Source organism: Sinocyclocheilus grahami, unplaced genomic scaffold, assembly GCF_001515645.1.
Source record: "Sinocyclocheilus grahami isolate Dianchi unplaced genomic scaffold, SAMN03320097.WGS_v1.1 scaffold465.1, whole genome shotgun sequence".
Taxonomy (NCBI): domain Eukaryota; kingdom Metazoa; phylum Chordata; class Actinopteri; order Cypriniformes; family Cyprinidae; genus Sinocyclocheilus; species Sinocyclocheilus grahami.
This window is the reverse complement of record NW_015505644.1, coordinates 547,661-565,254: the sequence shown is the minus strand read 5'-3', so window position 1 is coordinate 565,254 and position 17,594 is coordinate 547,661. Positions and strand designations below refer to the sequence as shown.

Here is a 17,594-nt window from a genome sequence, read left to right as displayed (position 1 = left end):
AATGCCGCTTTTGCATAGTTTGTGCTTGCTGTTTATTAATCATTTGAAACATTATGCTGTACGCCATGGATGAGCGCTTTGTAAAAATGAACGGATTGATTATTCAGCTGCGGGCGCCATCTTCTGGCGAGATGCGGGAATTCATTCGGTGCGTGACTCTCACGGTGCATTATGGGCATTATCTAGCTGTTGAGCATGCACCAGTTGTACACTCGTTTTTGCAGTGCATTGTGGGATTGAATGAGTGCACTCGAGAACATCCACTATGGTTTCGGACACCACTAAAAATGGCTGTTTCCTCAAATAGTGCCCTATTTAAGGGTATAGGGGGCGATTTCAGACACTAGGACTTTTAAACACAGGGTAATCAGGGGAACACAGGTGACATTAATGGAACATAATCAAACTAAACGAGGACAGGAACTTGACCAAATAAGGCAAAACTTGAACTGAAAAACATTACAAAACAGGTCCAATCCTGACAATTTCATAGAAAATAGAAGTCGTTTTTTAAATGAAATATAAAGATGTGGGTCAAAAGTTTAACTAATTGCATGTAATATCAATTTAAGTTATACATTAACATTCAATTATGTATCGGAAAAGTATTAAGTATATATTCTTTAAAGTATAATATTTTCATAATTATTCCTCTTTTAACAAGTATGCTAAAGTGTACTTCTTTTTCACGAGGGAACCCAGAAAACAACATGAAAATTCATTCAAGCTGTCAGTGTAAAATGATTAAATGTTTTATGATGCAGCCACAAATCATTGTGATTCATTTTGAGAACAAAAGTACCACATTTACCCTTTTCAGCATCCTGTTGTCTTCACAAGCAGTATTAATGATCATTCACTCTTAAATGCAAGGTTTAATCAATAATCAATTAAATTTCTCAATTTAATCATTGAAGTTAGTTCAAATAGAACATCCTTTGGCTATTTTTCTAGCATGACGTGACTTTAATTGTCTTGAATGATCCCGTCATCACAGCGGATCAGTTAGAAATAGTGAGTCACTCACTTTTGCATCCGTACTTCCTCCTAAATGTTCTTTTACAAATTATTTTCTGTATTCAACTTGACATTTTGAACTTTTAACATCCTTAATGACACTGTTTTTTAGTGAAGTTGTGACACCATAACATCTTTGAAACAGTCACATGCTGTCCTTATTTGCATGCACTAATAATTGTGCTCTTTTCTGATGCAGGAATTGCTTTATGCGTTGCAAGCGAAATGGGGCAAATGTCACCTCACAAATTATTCATACAGCCAATGACATATTCAGACTGCAGGTCTACGTGCATAATCAAAGATAGCAATTGAATGTAATGTAAATCAGTGCACATGGAGTGTTATGTTGCACAGTACATCTAGTTATAAATCATGAAAAGAAGAAAAAAATCATCAAATACATTAGTCCACTTTGCCCTTCAACACACAAGACAGGTGTAGCAGCTGATGATGAAATGAAGACGTGATATTTAGAGTATGTTTAGATTTTTAATTGTGAACTGAGCATGAGATATAGACAGTAACAGAAGAAAGACTTGGACAAAGGCATCATCTTTCAGTTTCACTTCAGACCTGTTGTCAGCATAATCCACTTTCCTGTGCTCAGGGATTAGAGGGCGAACAGAGAAATGCTTCTATGGTTTCAAGATTGCTCCCATTATAGCCATAAATGTTGCACAGGTTATCAGGGTCAGATCCATAACAATACAGGAGGACTGTTAAATGGATTCAGAATCTGCAGTGTGAAGTGTCTGTGACATTGACGTCACAAAAGCAAAAAAAAATGTTTTTCAGCATCTGAATGAGCACCTCATTTTTTTAAAGACAGTATGTCCATTAAGAAGTAGCTCATGGCGGTGGTCCAAGCTTTAATATCTCAGATGGTAGGACAATTCCTTATTAAAGAATTTACAGGTTATTGGGCATGATTAAATTAATAGTTCATTCAAAAAAAAAAAAAAAGATATTTATCAAACTTTTCAACCGTTTCTGTCCATGTCATAAAAGTCAATGGGGTCCAAAAGTTTCAAGCTCTAAAAAAGACAAGATGGCAGCATTACTTGGTGCTTGTGCCATGACATGAGACATGCAAAAACCAATGAGGTTTGATATTTGCAGACCTGTTGTCAGCATAATCCACTTTCCTGTGCTCAGGGATTAGAGGGCGAACAGAGAAATGCTTCTATGGTTTCAAGATTGCTCCCATTATAGCCATAAATGTTGCACAGGTTATCAGGGTCAGATCCATAACAATACAGGAGGACTGTTAAATGGATTCAGAATCTGCAGTGTGAAGTGTCTGTGACATTGACGTCACAAAAGCAAAAAAAAAGTTTTTCAGCATCTGAATGAGCACCTCATTTTTTTAAAGACAGTATGTCCATTAAGAAGTAGCTCATGGCGGTGGTTCAAGCTTTAATATCTCAGATGGTAGGACAATTCCTTATTAAAGAATTTACAGGTTATTGGGCATGATTAAATTAATAGTTCATTCAAAAAAAAAAAAAAAGATATTTATCAAACTTTTCAACCGTTTCTGTCCATGTCATAAAAGTCAATGGGGTCCAAAAGTTTCAAGCTCTAAAAAAGACAAGATGGCAGCATTACTTGGTGCTTGTGCCATGACATGAGACATGCAAAAACCAATGAGGTTTGATATTTGGCCTCTGTATACATATTTGGTGATTGATTTGATTTGATTTAGTGACGTAATTAAACAAAATTTTTGTTAATTAAAGTAAAAATATTGGAAGGAGTATGTCCATCTAATCTTCTAATTAATACCAGGACATAAAAGCAGCCTCCTACCGTTTCCCATTATAAGTTCTTGTATATTACCTGTGTAGTAAATTGGAGATCAAATAGAATATCTTCTCTGAGCCCCTCTATAGCAGACAACAAGCCAAAACTGTTTACAATGTATCCTTTACAAATTGCTTTAGAAAGGTGTGATCACATTTACAGTAAATCTGCGATAAATCTGGGTGAAATCCAGTCATTTCAATAGGAGTGTGATCAGGAATTTTGCATGAGTGTGAAATATTTCCTGAGCACATTTTGAAAGCTGCTTGCTTTGAAAGTGACTTCTGTGGGAGCTGCACTTCATACTTCACTATTGACAATAGACTTACAAAATTCACCAGTGATTCGCCAATGTGACCCAAGACTTGGATTAAACCACTGGAGTTACATGGATTCATTTTACGCTTCTTTTATGCCCATTTTACTTTTGGACCCCATTGACTTTGATTGAATTGATAAAAACAGCATGAACATTCCTCAAAACATCTTCCTCTGTGTTCTTTTGTGATCATACTCATAAGAGTATAAAAGTAAGCAAAGACAGAATTTTCATTATTGGATGAATAATGATATGGATTGTTTTTCTTCTTCTTCTTTCAAGTTAATCACACTAATTGAATAGATAAGTTGGCGGACAGACATCATTTTCATTTAAAAAATGTGACACTATGAGACTTTATTCCATGTGTGGACTTTTGAACAGCATCCAGCTAAATATGTAGAGATTCTTGTTGCAATGCAGAAATTCAGTTAATCCTGAATTAGGCAGGTCCTGTAAGATTGCCTATATATATATATATGTATATGCGTCACCATACCCCCAAGCCTTTAACATTGACCAATCCTTCCTATGTATTTGGGCCAAGGACAGACTAATGCATTCTGAGAAAATGTGGGGTTAATGGGAATCGACAGAGGGTTTGTCTTTCACACATGGTCAGGCGCTCAAATAAGACAAGTATGCACGCTGCAAAATGCTAACATCTGCCTTTTCCATTATCTTCTATTTTCTTTTTCTTTTCTGGTTACTTTGATTTAATAATTTACACTCTTCCCTGTTTTGCTCATGTTCCATGTCCTCTGCTTAATGATATGAGCAGATCCTTGCGACCTCTGGATTAGCAAACATTAGACGTTTAGTTCTAAGGGAGACACACTTATAATTGATATGGCATGGGTATTAATTACTGAACATTTTATCTAGGGCAAAGCTTTCACGGTCCTAAACTCTGTTTGTTCAGACTGTTCAGCTGCTGACAGAGGCATTGCTAATGCTAAGTGAATCTTGGAGGGAATTTGGAAGGTGGAGAGTTAAAGAAAGAGCAGCAATGCAGTGTGGTTGCTTTGTGTTTCAACTTGTCTTCCACGCTATCTTGTTAGACTCCTTAATAATTAATCATCTCTCCCCATCCTGCCTCTCTCTCCATCATGCATGCATGCTCATTCATTAGAGGTGTTTGTTAAAGCAAGCATCACTATTACTAGTGCTCATTTGGTGTATAGGATTAGCATTTAAACAAACCATAACATTTAACATTTCTAAACAAAGTTTAACTATAATTCAGTGTTTCCCAAAAGCATAGTTCCAACAACAACAAAAAAAAGGTCAACCTGTGGTAAGAAGCAGAGTTTTTAATTAGTTTGACATGTGGAGTTTCATGCAGATTTCATTTGACTTCTTTTAGTTTGTCAAGAGAAAGTACAGTTTCTGAAGATTGGCCTCTGTAAATAAAGCAAAACAAAAGAGAACAAAAACTGTGACATAGTCTTCCCTTAAAATATTAATTATTTACAGCAATAATCTGACACTAATTACACTAAAACCTGACAAAAATCTCTAAATGGATTGATAAGCAGAAGTTATTATTCCACCAATTGCGTGACACTATTAACAACAGCTCTATATTGTTGAACCAATGTGGTTTGAACAGATGTGCAACAAAGCTACTAAGGTTTTGTGAAAGTCTTGACTAGCGAGCAACACCTACATTAGTGGCAACAAATGAACAACCACTCAGAGCAACCTCATAGCAACACCCTAGAAACTATCGCAATATCTATAGAAACATTGGTGTAAAAAGTCAGTCAAATTAATTTTTAGAACAGATGTGCAACAAAGCTACTAAGGTTTTGTGAAAGTCTTGACTAGCGAGCAACACCTACATTAGTGGCAACAAATGAACAACCACTCAGAGCAACCTCATAGCAACACCCTAGAAACTATCGCGATATCTATAGAAACATTGGTGTAAAAAGTCAGTCAAATTAATTTTTACTTTATTTCGTTTTCTTTTTTACCCAATAAACATTAGGATACTGATAAACACAGGGCACAAGACTCAAGCTTTCTCTGTCTACTTTGAAGCTCCCTATGAAATAACAAGAGAGAAAATACTGTCAAGTTCAACAGTATGATGAATAAATATTAACATCAAAACTGATACTTTAACCTGTTAACTTGCATACCCATTTTTTAAGCTCTTTAGATCATTGTGCCGACGCCAATGAAGTCATGCAGTAAGCGCGCTGCTAATTCAGTTTTATGTGTGCCTTGAACGGCTGCAGATGAATAAGTGCATGGCACTGCGACCAACTTAACATTTTACAGAGTTGAATGTAGCAATGTGGACACTCAGTTTTTCTAGATCAGTTTTAATTGTGTAATAGATTTGAACAAAGAAATAAAGTGCTACACACAGGCCGTATTGACCATGACATGATTGCAAATACAAATACAAAAAAGACAAGTAAGTTAAAGAAAACGCGGTACTTATTAAAATAATCACCCTTTATTTAAATATATGAACACAGGAAACTGCTGTTAACAGGTTAAATATAACATTTCCCATTCCATGTCTTGAACATGGTTCTTCTCGGAGTAGCTGCATGCGCTGCATCTTCTTCTTGTTTGACAGGTGTCAGTGTTAAAGCACAATACTGCCACCTGGGAGGTAAACCAGGTACTGGCGCTGGAGTATTTACGTGTCGTGTTATCATGAGTGTCCTGTTCATTTGAAATATTGTGTTTATCGCCAATAACGGTATATCGTCACACCCTAAATTAACACAATGTCGATATTTCATGCTTTGAATATCACGATTATCATCAATACCGGTATATTGCGACACCCCTAGTGGCAACACACCAACAATCACACAGAACACCTTAACAACGGCATAGCAACACCCTTGAAACCTCAAACAACACCCTACATTAGTGGCAACACACCAACAATCACTCAGAACACCTTAGCAATCATATAGGAACACCCTAGAAACCAAAAACAACAGCCTACAATAGTGGTATCACACCAACAATCACTCAGAACACCTTAGCAATCATATAGGAACACCCTAGAAACCAAAAACAACAGCCTACAATAGTGGTATCACACCAACAATCACTCAGAACACCTTAGCAATCATATAGGAACACCCTAGAAACCAAAAACAACAGCCTACAATAGTGGTATCACACCAACAATCACTCAGAACACCTTAGCAATCATATAGGAACACCCTAGAAACCAAAAACAACAGCCTACAATAGTGGTATCACACCAACAATCACTCAGAACACCTTAGCAATCATATAGGAACACCCTAGAAACCAAAAACAACAGCCTACAATAGTGGTATCACACCAACAATCACTCAGAACACCTTAGCATCCGCATAGCAACACCCTTGAAACCTCAAACAACACCCTACATTAGTGGCAACACACCAACAATCACTCAGATCAGCTTAACAACAGCATAGCAACACCCTAGAAACCAAAAACAACAGCCTACAATAGTGGTAACACACCAACAATCACTCAGAACACCTTAGCATCCGCATAGCAACACCATAGAAACCACAATCAACACCCTACAATAGTAGCAACACACCAACAATCACACAGAACACCTTAGCAACCGCATAGCAACACCCTATAAACCACAATCAACACCCTACAATAGTGGCAACACACCAACAATCACTCAGAACACCTTAGCAATCATATAGGAACACCCTAGAAACTATAAACAACACCGTAAAATAGTGGCAACAAAGTAACCGCTCAGAATACCTTAGCATTTTAGCAACACCCCAATAATCAATCTAAACACCATAATAATCATGTATCAACACCCTAGAAACCACAAATAATACCCTACAATAGTGACAACACACCAAAAACCACTCAGAGCACCTTAGTAACCGCATAGCAACACCCTAGAAGCCACAAATAATACCCTACAATAGTAACAACACACCAAAATTCACTCAGAGCACCTTAGTAATCGCATAGCAACACCCTAGAAGCCACAAATAACTCCCTACAATAGTGGCAACACACCAACAATTACTCAGAACACCTTAGCAACCACATAGCAACACCCTAAAAACCTCAAACAACACCCTACAATAGTGGCAACTGGCAACACACCAACAATCACTCAATACACCTTAGCAACCGCATAGCAACATCCTAGGAACCTCAAACAACACACCAACAATCACTCACAACACCTTAGCAACCACATAGCAACATCCTAGAAACCACAAACAACACCCTACAATAGTGGCTACAAACCAACAATCACTCAGTACACCTTGGCAATCGCATAGGAACACCCTAGCAACTATAAACCACACTGTAAAATAGTGGCAACAAAGTAACAGCTCAGAATACCTCAACAATCATATAGCAACAACCTAGAAACCACAAACAACACCCTACAATAGTGGCAACAAACTAACAATCATATAGCACCACACCAACTATCACAGGTCACTATTGTAGGGTTTTATATGTGGTTTCTATGGTGTTGCTGTTTGGTTGTTACGGTATTCTGAGTGGATGTTGGTGTATTGTTACAATTATAGGGTGTTATTTGTGGTTTCTAGGGTGTTGTTATTGGTTGCTAAGGTGTTTATTACACTAAGGTGTTCTGAGTGGTGCTATGTGATTGCTAAGGTGTTTAGATTGTTAGATATAACACCTTAGAATTGTGGCAACAAACTAATAACTAATACAGTTGTATAATGTAGTTCTTTCTATTCAAAAATCTAGTTTTTTTCTATCATTGTAAGAGAAGAGACAAGCAATGATATGAGAAATCTCTTCTTAATTCTGTCCACTGTAGAGCTTGATCTACATTCCACATGTGCAGAAAGAGACAAACTTGTTTTGAATTCATTAACTGCAGCTTTAAGAAAGATGATGTTGATATTTTTCTTCATATACTGCAAGAGCAGAATGTCCAGCAGCCTCTCTGTGGTGGTATTGAGACCTCGCTCTCAGTGAGATTTGTTTCACACATCAGGAGTGTGCTATAGCACCCTGCGTCACATGTAATAACAGCAAGGTCAAAACGCTGATGGTCATCAGAGCTGCTCAGTGGAGCAGAGACACTGTCCTGTATCAGACCATAAAGCCATCATCACTCACTGAACGCCAGTGTGCAGCATCATGGCTGTCCACCACTGCACGACCTTAACATACATTAAAACTGATGTAACGTTTTAAAGATTTCATTCAATTTAATGTTTGAATTTTTTTAATTAAGATTCAATGACTATTTATTAAAAAATATGTATTTTATTTTACATATTATCCTATGAAAAACCAGTCTGTAATGATATTGAATTAAGTTTTACAAACAAGAACACAAATAAGACAAATGGAACACAAAACATTCTTACTTCATTTTGAGTCAAAATAGAGACTTGTGGTTCAGTGAGAGAGTCAGATGTGGATTCGGTAACAGCTCAGATGGATTAATTGAGTTCATTCAGTGAATGATTTGTCAGATTGATTCAAATTGATAACTTGTGAGTCTGTAAGTCTTTTTGTGCTGTTAAATTAAATAACATATTCATAAGACATTTCTTCATCGATCAGATTGCACTGGTTACACTTTATGGTTGTTTTGAGTGTCGTGAGTGAATACAGCACAATACAAATGTAATAAATTAGCCAATATTAAAAAGATATTGACTTTTGTCCTATTTTGTCCCTTATGCTATTGCATTTTGTCCTTGTTGTAAATTGATGAAATTATACAGACAACAATTTTATCCCAAATCTCTGATGTAATGACCTGTCTGCAATTGATTCAGATTTGATTATGGCTTTGATTTGTATTCATTTGATTTTTCTTTCCTCTCCAGAGAGACACTAAAGGGCAGTTTCTCTTGGATCATGTGTGTAATCACTACAGCCTGCTGGAGAAGGATTACTTTGGCATCAGATATGTGGACCCAGAGAAACAAAGGGTAACTACACATTCACAACTCTTTGGCTTCAATATTCAGTAAGCAACTACTGACATATAAGTTTAGGTAACTTCAACAGATACACCATTTAAGCATTTAAACCTTACTTAAAATTAACATCTTTGCATTAGATAAGACAATATCGCATCACCATCTGAAAATAAACTCCCGCAGAAGTTTTTACATTAATTAATAACTGCACAAGTAAACTTACTGTAAATACATAATTTGTGAATAATTTAAAATCCTGTCTCTTGAGTAGCAAATACACTACTGTGCAAAGTGTGGGGTATACAGTAAAAACAGTAATATTGTGAAATATCGTTGCAATTTAAAACAGCTGTTTTCTGTTTGAATATATTTTACAAATGTCATTTATTCATGTGATTTATTCAAAGCTGAATTTTCTGCATCATTACTCCAGTCTCATGATCCATCAAAAATCATTTTAATATGCTGATTTGCTGCTCAGGAAACATTTCTGCTTGTAGAAACTGTGATTTCAGGATTTTGTTGATGAATAGAGAATTCAAAGTACAGAATTGATTTGAAATAGAACCCAGACATTTGAACCTTAATGTAAACTACAGTACAAAATCTAACAAATCTTAAACATGCTTGTTTCTACACTGTCACCAGGGTATATATATTTCATTCTTAAGTATCACACTGGCTTTAAATTCAGAACAAAGTTACCATGACAACCGACCAAGGGGTTTTACCTTACTGTATGTACGACAATGTTTCTTCAGTCGAGCAGAAAACCTCCCAGCAGCACTGCAGTGAATTATTTACAGTCATTTATGTTGTAATATTAATGTCCGTTATAGAAAAAAGTGAGTGGGAATGTTGTTTACGATCATTTCCCGAGCAGGATGATTGTCCAAAGTGCTTACCATAAAAATGTTGATTTGTCACCATCTTTAGCTGTCAGTGCACAGCAGTCAATAATATCTGTCTCTTGTCGTTGTTTTACAGCATTGGTTGGATCCGAGCAAACCAGTCGTGAAACAGATGAAATGTAAGTTATTTATTTGGTTTTTGCCCTCAGTGTGGCAGATTCAGTGGTATCAGTAGACATTGTGAACATAGTGTCACTGTTTTCTTTTGCACTGTAGCACAAATTCAAACATATCGTACTTTAAGTTTTTGGCTTTTCCTCCATGAAGCTCACAGATATGGTAGAGAATATGCAATGGGAACTGGAAATGTTGCACCACAGCTCAAAAGTTTAGGAGATCATGATCTAACCACTACACCACAGCTAATAACATAGTCTTTCGGTAAAGGAGAGAGTCATATCTAGAAACAAAAATACAAAGTTCTGTCATGAAACTCTACATGGCGCATTAGAAACCCTTCACCTTCCCCAGCTCCACCTGTAGATCTGATGTCGCAGGCAAAATTCAGTCATTTCAACAGTGTTAATTTTTTTTGTGATGAACTAAGCTAAATAAAGCAAAAATTATTATGACAATATTGATGTTTTTGTCAACAAATTAAAACAAGATAAAAATGGGAGGGACGATTTATGAAGAGATCAAATCAAAACTAAAATCCTGTGTGGTAGGAAGGTTAGATGTGCACATTTGAATTGTAGCATACTGGGGATGTAAGCAGTGGCATAGCGCAAATCCGCAGGGCCCGAGATTTATGTGAACAAGTGTGCAAGACTTATGCCGGTGAACGTCTTCCACCATGAAAGTGAAAGTAAAAACTGACAACGCTTTCTGCGTCTGACGATGCACGCATTAACGGCACATATTCTCTCAGAGACGATGAGAGACGAATCTCCTACTTAATATGCGGTATATTACTGCGTTAATTTATTTCCTTAATGTTTCTCTTATGACCCGAACATAGTGAAAACAATGAGAAGAAACGTATGAACAGGTTGTTTTTGAATGTCGGTGCTTAAAATAAAGCTGCTCTTAAGTTTCATTGATGACTGAAGTGTTAACAGGTTTATTTAGGCTATAGGCCTATAACTCATTGTAGGCTATAATAGACCTGTTTTAAAATACATTTTTAAAAGGAGTAGCCTAAGCTAATGGCATAATCTTTATTTTTGTCAGTTATGCGGTGATGCGCTATCAAATTATTGTGGAGGAAATTAATTGTAATATTAATTTTATAATAAAAGTAACCTAATAATAATAGCCAGAATGTAACAGACCTACATTAATTTTATTTAGGCTATAGGCCTATAACTCATTGTAGGCTATAATAGACCTGTTTTAAAATACATTTTTAAAAGGAGTAGCCTAAGCTAATGGCATAATCTTTATTTTTGTCAGTTATGCGGTGATGCGCTATCAAATTATTGTGGAGGAAATTAATCGTAATATTAATTTTATAATAAAAGTAACCTAATAATAATAGCCAGAATGTAACAGGCCTACATTAACTGGAAATGCCAACTTAATAATGACAATAATTAATGCTTTTGACAATGTCTCTGGCTGGCTATAGAACATTCTACAAAATTGTAACACAAGAATAAAACATATGTTACCATCTCTGGAAACAACCACAAGTAGTGCAGATCATCACTTAAATGGCCATGTGACTGACAAAGGACCTTCATATTCTACAGGGCACACAAAATCCAACTCTTAACAAGAAATGTGTTTGGCAAAATGGCCAAACAATTATAAAGAACAGCAAGTTTGTTGTGCTTGTTTGTGCTTCATTCAGTGCTATTTACAAGAGTCAATGTATGTATTGCCTATGAAAATGTCACAGAAATATCGTGGTGACGTCAATGAAATCAATCTTTCCCTCCAAGCTCTAAACTTCTCAGATTCATTACGTTTATCTTTGAAGACTTCATTTCATTCTTCACCAGAGGGGCTTCCCTCATCTCATGGATTAATATAATCATTTTAGCTCCCCTCATGCCCTCGGTTACAGTTCTCTGCATAATCTCTCTCACATTTACTGGCTTACCCTCAAGTGAGTCTCTCTCTGCCCTCGTCTGATTGTTTTCAGGTCAGCAGCCGTACACTATGTGCTTCAGGGTGAAGTTCTACCCTCAGGAGCCAATCAAGATCAAGGAAGAGCTGACAAGGTAACAGGACTGTGATCTAATGTTCAAATGGCATTAGAATAACATTAAAACAACCTGGGCCAGTCACAGCATAAACAGCTCGGAATCTCTCAAGTCAAGTATACAAGACAGAGGATCCTCTGGAAGAGATTTGCATTTTTAAAACGATTGTTCCAGTTTCATTTGGAAAGAGCATGTTTACTTTGCAGCTGAAGCCAGAACGGCTGATCTGCGGCTGCTTTCATGTTAAAGTAAGCAGTGGGATCTCATTATAGTCAATCTCATGAAACCTGTCAAGTACATGGCTGGGTCATACTTCACTCCAAAAACCAGAAGAAGAAAAAAAAAAAAAAAAATATATATATATATATATATATATATATATATATTGTGCAAAGTAAAAGAGAAACTAATTTTTTTAACTTTTTGTACATTATTTTCAGAATAATTAAGCACATTTTCCAAAATCTCATTGCATTCGCCTCGCTCTATTCAGCGACGAGGCCTGAAATATGTAGGTGGGTGGATCTTTGTGAAATAGGTGGATCATTATTCTGTATATATATCAATGTGGGTTTTTGAATGAACAATCCTAGTTAGAGATACAACATTACATTTGAGAGGATACATTTATACTCAAAATAAAAAAAGTAAAAAAACACTCCCTGATTTAGCTCAAAAAGACATGCTTTAGGGACTCGTATTGCTGAATCTTTCTGGAATCTGTTTATTTACAATGAACTGTCAGAACAAATCAATTCACAATAAATCAGGCTTTCCAAAGCTTCGTATGAGAAAGTCTGTTTAGGATGACTTTTCAAAGTGACATATGAGAAACAGCAGCATTTAGGATGAAACTGTTTATTAGAATGAATCAGACGATTCATTACAATGAATCAATCTTTCCCGTGCTTCATATGAGAGAGAGCGCGGTGTTTTAGGATGAAACGATTCATTAGAATAAATCGAAATTTCCAGTGCAACATATGAGAGATATCTATTCAATATTTTGTGGGGAAAATGTCTAGATGACCATTTTGCAATGAAGATAACCATGAAAAATTAAACAGCTTATAATGAGGTTTCACATATTTGGCATCATTATTTTTTAATTTTTAAAAAAATATTATGTTAGAGCCAATAGCCTTGTGGTCCTTCTGGATCCTGTCCTCCTCACTTTCTTTAATAAAAGCAAAAATGCAAAAAAAAAAAATTATATTATTATGTTTTAATATATGTATTATTTAAGTTTTAAAATCATTAAACTATAAATATACTACATAGAGGCCAAACTGTAAACCACACCAAAATATCAGTTAATTTGACAATGACAAGGTTAGTTTGAGTTCATAATATTGTTTGTAAACTTAATAATACTTAAAAAAAATACTATCATTCCCACGTGATTACAAAAATTTCAAAAACTTTTTAATTAGGCATAAACTTTTTTGTTTTTAACTAGATTTTTAAAAGATTTTTCTTTTCATCATTTTGGACATCCTTATTTTTCCAAAAATGAATATGAAACATGTTTACTCCTCAGTTATATGTTAATAGGATTTTTTTCCCCTCAAAAGGAAGCAAAAATATTCTGAACTGAACTGAGACTGTCGGTGTCAGTGTGTGTCACATATTCCTCTAACATTATCAGAGAGCAACGGTCCAAAAACGAGCTTTGATTCCATCTCAAACACACACATGCATGCACAGACATCTGCATAGATACACAAACACACACATACACACTCACAGATTGTTAGTGTGACTAACTCATTAGTGCTGCTCTCACAACATGATGCTCAGTGCATGTGCACCATCTGAACTGTGAAGATAAATGTATTTGTCTTTCTGGATCTTCCACGCTTTCTCTGCACGCTGGAAAACCAGGATGAAGCTTGAAAGAGTGCAAAGGCGTATGTGTGTGAGAGTGTATCGGGGAGCCCAGGTTATTTGAGTTAAATGGGAACATCATGTGAAACAGGAAGGAAGGGATTGAGATGCAAGAGATGCATTAATGTGAACGTTCAAGCTATTTTCTCCTCCGCACCAGTTTTTTTTTCTGTTAAAGCTCAGTTTGACATAGAAAACAGCTACTGTATAGTTCTTTCCTACCTCTCTTTCTCTGTTTAATATTTAATATAAAGAATAGATTTGAGTGCAGTGGGTTAGAAAGAGCGAGAATGGAGAAAACAGAAATGTGCAAGTGCACAAAAATGTTTGGCCAATGCATTGCAATCCTTTTGTGCAAACCCCATAAGTCAACATGAAATCAAATAATTCAATTAATCTTATTGTGAACTATTTGGGAGTGCACGTTATTCCAATTGTTTTTATATTTTTTCATCAAATGTGATAACTTGCTTCACCTCTTGAAATGTCCCGCAAACCATCCTATAATATATTTTTCCTTGAATATCCTGTTTCACTTGAAAGTATGTCACATAACTCTTATGAAAAAGAAATGTACTTAATCGTATTAAATGTGCACTAGTAGTGTACTTCAGGTGCACTTTAAAACATTTTAACTGTACTTTTTAGATAACAAAATAAATTAAATAAATAATATAGAGCTCCTCCATACCTGGAACACAACCGAATGCACTTTTTCTGTACTTTGTAAAAAATTAAATAAAGATTCTCATAGGGATTATGTTCTTTTTTGAAGTACATGTGTTTATTCTGTCTGAAATGCCATTGTCAGTTCAGACTTACCTCTGTGAGGTGTATCATGTTGTATCTACATTTATTTTAGGCCTTACAAAAGTAAAGTTTCTGAAAGGCAACAGTAGTGCTGAGTGCTCAGGTCCTATAATGTTAGTGTACTGAAATAGGGTCTGGTTTGCCAGTGTGCACATGCAGATTGTCTAGACATTTCTGCTCTGGAAATCAGGAGATCCTGCCAGAACAGAAGGGTATCTACTTTTTTATTAAATACCAGCCAATTGCGATACTAGAAACTCATTAAAGCTCTCAAACTTTGAGACAAAGCATCCTGTTCAGTAAACTGTTGTTTTGTAGGCCTTACAAAAGTAAAGTTTCTGAAAGGCAACAGTAGTGCTGAGTGCTCAGGTCCTATAATGTTAGTGTACTGAAATAGGGTCTGGTTTGCCAGTGTGCACATGCAGATTGTCTAGACATTTCTGCTCTGGAAATCAGGAGATCCTGCCAGAACAGAAGGGTATCTACTTTTTTATTAAATACCGGCCAATTGCGATACTAGAAACTCATTAAAGCTCTCAAACTTTGAGACAAAGCATCCTGTTCAGTAAACTGTTGTTTTTAATGCTCCTCATGGGAGTTTGGGGTGCACTGGAGTATTACATGTGCGCTAGTAGTGTACTTCAAATGTACTTTACATGTTTTAACTGTACTTTTAGATAATATAAATTTAATATAATGCCACATACTGTAAATGTACTTAAAGAGAGACACTTTCATGACTGTCTCTTAACACATTTAAGTACACTTTTAAAAAGTGCACTTTGTAAAACTTTGGTCAAATTAAAAGTTTTCCTTTAAAGTACATTTTAAATTAAGTTTGAATAATCTTTTGTAAGAAATACAGTCAGAACTATATATAAAGAACGTCTCAGTTATGTATGTAACCCTCGCTCCCTGAAGGAGGGAACGGAGACATCACGTCAGTGACCGTATTACATGTGCGCTAGTAGTGTACTTCAAATGTACTTTACATGTTTTAACTGTACTTTTAGATAATATAAATTTAATATAATGCCACATACTGTAAATGTACTTAAAGAGAGACACTTTCATGACTGTCTCTTAACACATTTAAGTACACTTTTAAAAAGTGCACTTTGTAAAACTTTGGTCAAATTAAAAGTTTTCCTTTAAAGTACATTTTAAATTAAGTTTGAATAATCTTTTGTAAGAAATACAATCAGAACTATATATAAAGAACGTCTCAGTTATGTATGTAACCCTCGCTCCCTGAAGGAGGGAACGGAGACATCACACGCTCTTTGAAGAGGGCCCAGCGCGTTCCTTTGGCGGCTCAACTGGCGGCTCAAAGCGCTAGAGGAGTGATTGTCCCCTGAGGGTTGGTTCCCTGAGGGGTTTGCCACCACTGTAACCCTCTACTGCCCGAAGTAGTCCACACCTGGATGCCGCCAGGACGAACACTAGATCGCAGCAGAGGCAACGGACTATATATAAAGAACGTCTCAGTTATGTATGTAACCCTCGCTCCCTGAAGGAGGGAACGGAGACATCACGTCAGTGACCGACAAATTGGGATCTCGCTTAGAGAGACCAATCCACTTTGAGTGTAAACTAAATGAGCCAATGCACAATGGCATGCGATGATTGCATCCAGCTGCCGCTGATCACAGCGTGAGCATAAAAAGGCAGCCAGTGCAACGCATACAAGTTTTTCGCTGAGGAGCCGAGGCTGGGGCTCTGCGGCCGGCGGACGTGGAGGCAGCAGCTGCCCGCCGGGGCAGGGTATGACTAACCGCCTTAAAGCTCTCAAACTTTGAGACAAAGCATCCTGTTCAGTAAACTGTTGTTTTTAATGCTCCTCATGGGAGTTTGGGGTGCACTGGAGTATTACATGTGCGCTAGTAGTGTACTTCAAATGTACTTTACATGTTTTAACTGTACTTTTAGATAATATAAATTTAATATAATGCCACATACTGTAAATGTACTTAAAGAGAGACACTTTCATGACTGTCTCTTAACACATTTAAGTACACTTTTAAAAAGTGCACTTTGTAAAACTTTGGTCAAATTAAAAGTTTTCCTTTAAAGTACATTTTAAATTAAGTTTGAATAATCTTTTGTAAGAAATACAATCAGAACTATATATAAAGAACGTCTCAGTTATGTATGTAACCCTCGCTCCCTGAAGGAGGGAACGGAGACATCACATCAGTGACCGACAAATTGGGATCTCGCTTAGAGAGACCAATCCACTTTGAGTGTAAACTAAATGAGCCAATGCACAATGGCATGCGATGATTGCATCCAGCTGCCGCTGATCACAGCGTGAGCATAAAAAGGCAGCCGGTGCAACGCATACAAGTTTTTCGCTGAGGAGCCGAGCCGGCATTATTCATATCGGCTGGAGGGGCCGGCTCTATCACATCCTTCGCCAGTAGGACTACGATCTCCGCACGCAAGACAGGAGCATCGGCTGCCTGCACTGTCGTGAAGTGGATGCCACTGAACTTGGGGGGATGCCAGGCGAACTGAATCGCATTGCCGAGGCTGATGGTCCGCAGAAGCCAACGAGAAGGGTTGGGTAACGCTAGCCAGGCACCCAGATACCTTGCAAGCGGGACCAGCAGAACCATCACCGTACCCGCAATTGAGGCTGCTGCGGATGCGGCGCGGGAGCAGGGGCGGACGCAGGGGGCCACCCTCGGCGACGAGCAGGCTGGGGCTCTGCGGCCGGCGGACGTGGAGGCAGCAGCTGCCCGCCGGGGCAGGG

At 37.0% G+C, this 17,594-nt stretch overlaps 1 protein-coding gene across 2 annotated transcripts in view; it reads left to right on the top strand.

The window, feature by feature from the left end:
- Positions 1-17,594, top strand: part of frmd3 (FERM domain containing 3) — a 73,919-nt gene that overhangs the window by 11,689 nt on the left and 44,636 nt on the right. For both annotated transcript variants that reach the window (XM_016235274.1, XM_016235273.1), the window contains exons 2-4: positions 8,986-9,090; positions 10,069-10,111; positions 12,082-12,160. In XM_016235274.1, coding sequence (XP_016090760.1) covers positions 8,986-9,090; positions 10,069-10,111; positions 12,082-12,160 — 227 coding nt within the window. The remainder of the gene's footprint in view (positions 1-8,985; positions 9,091-10,068; positions 10,112-12,081; positions 12,161-17,594) is intronic.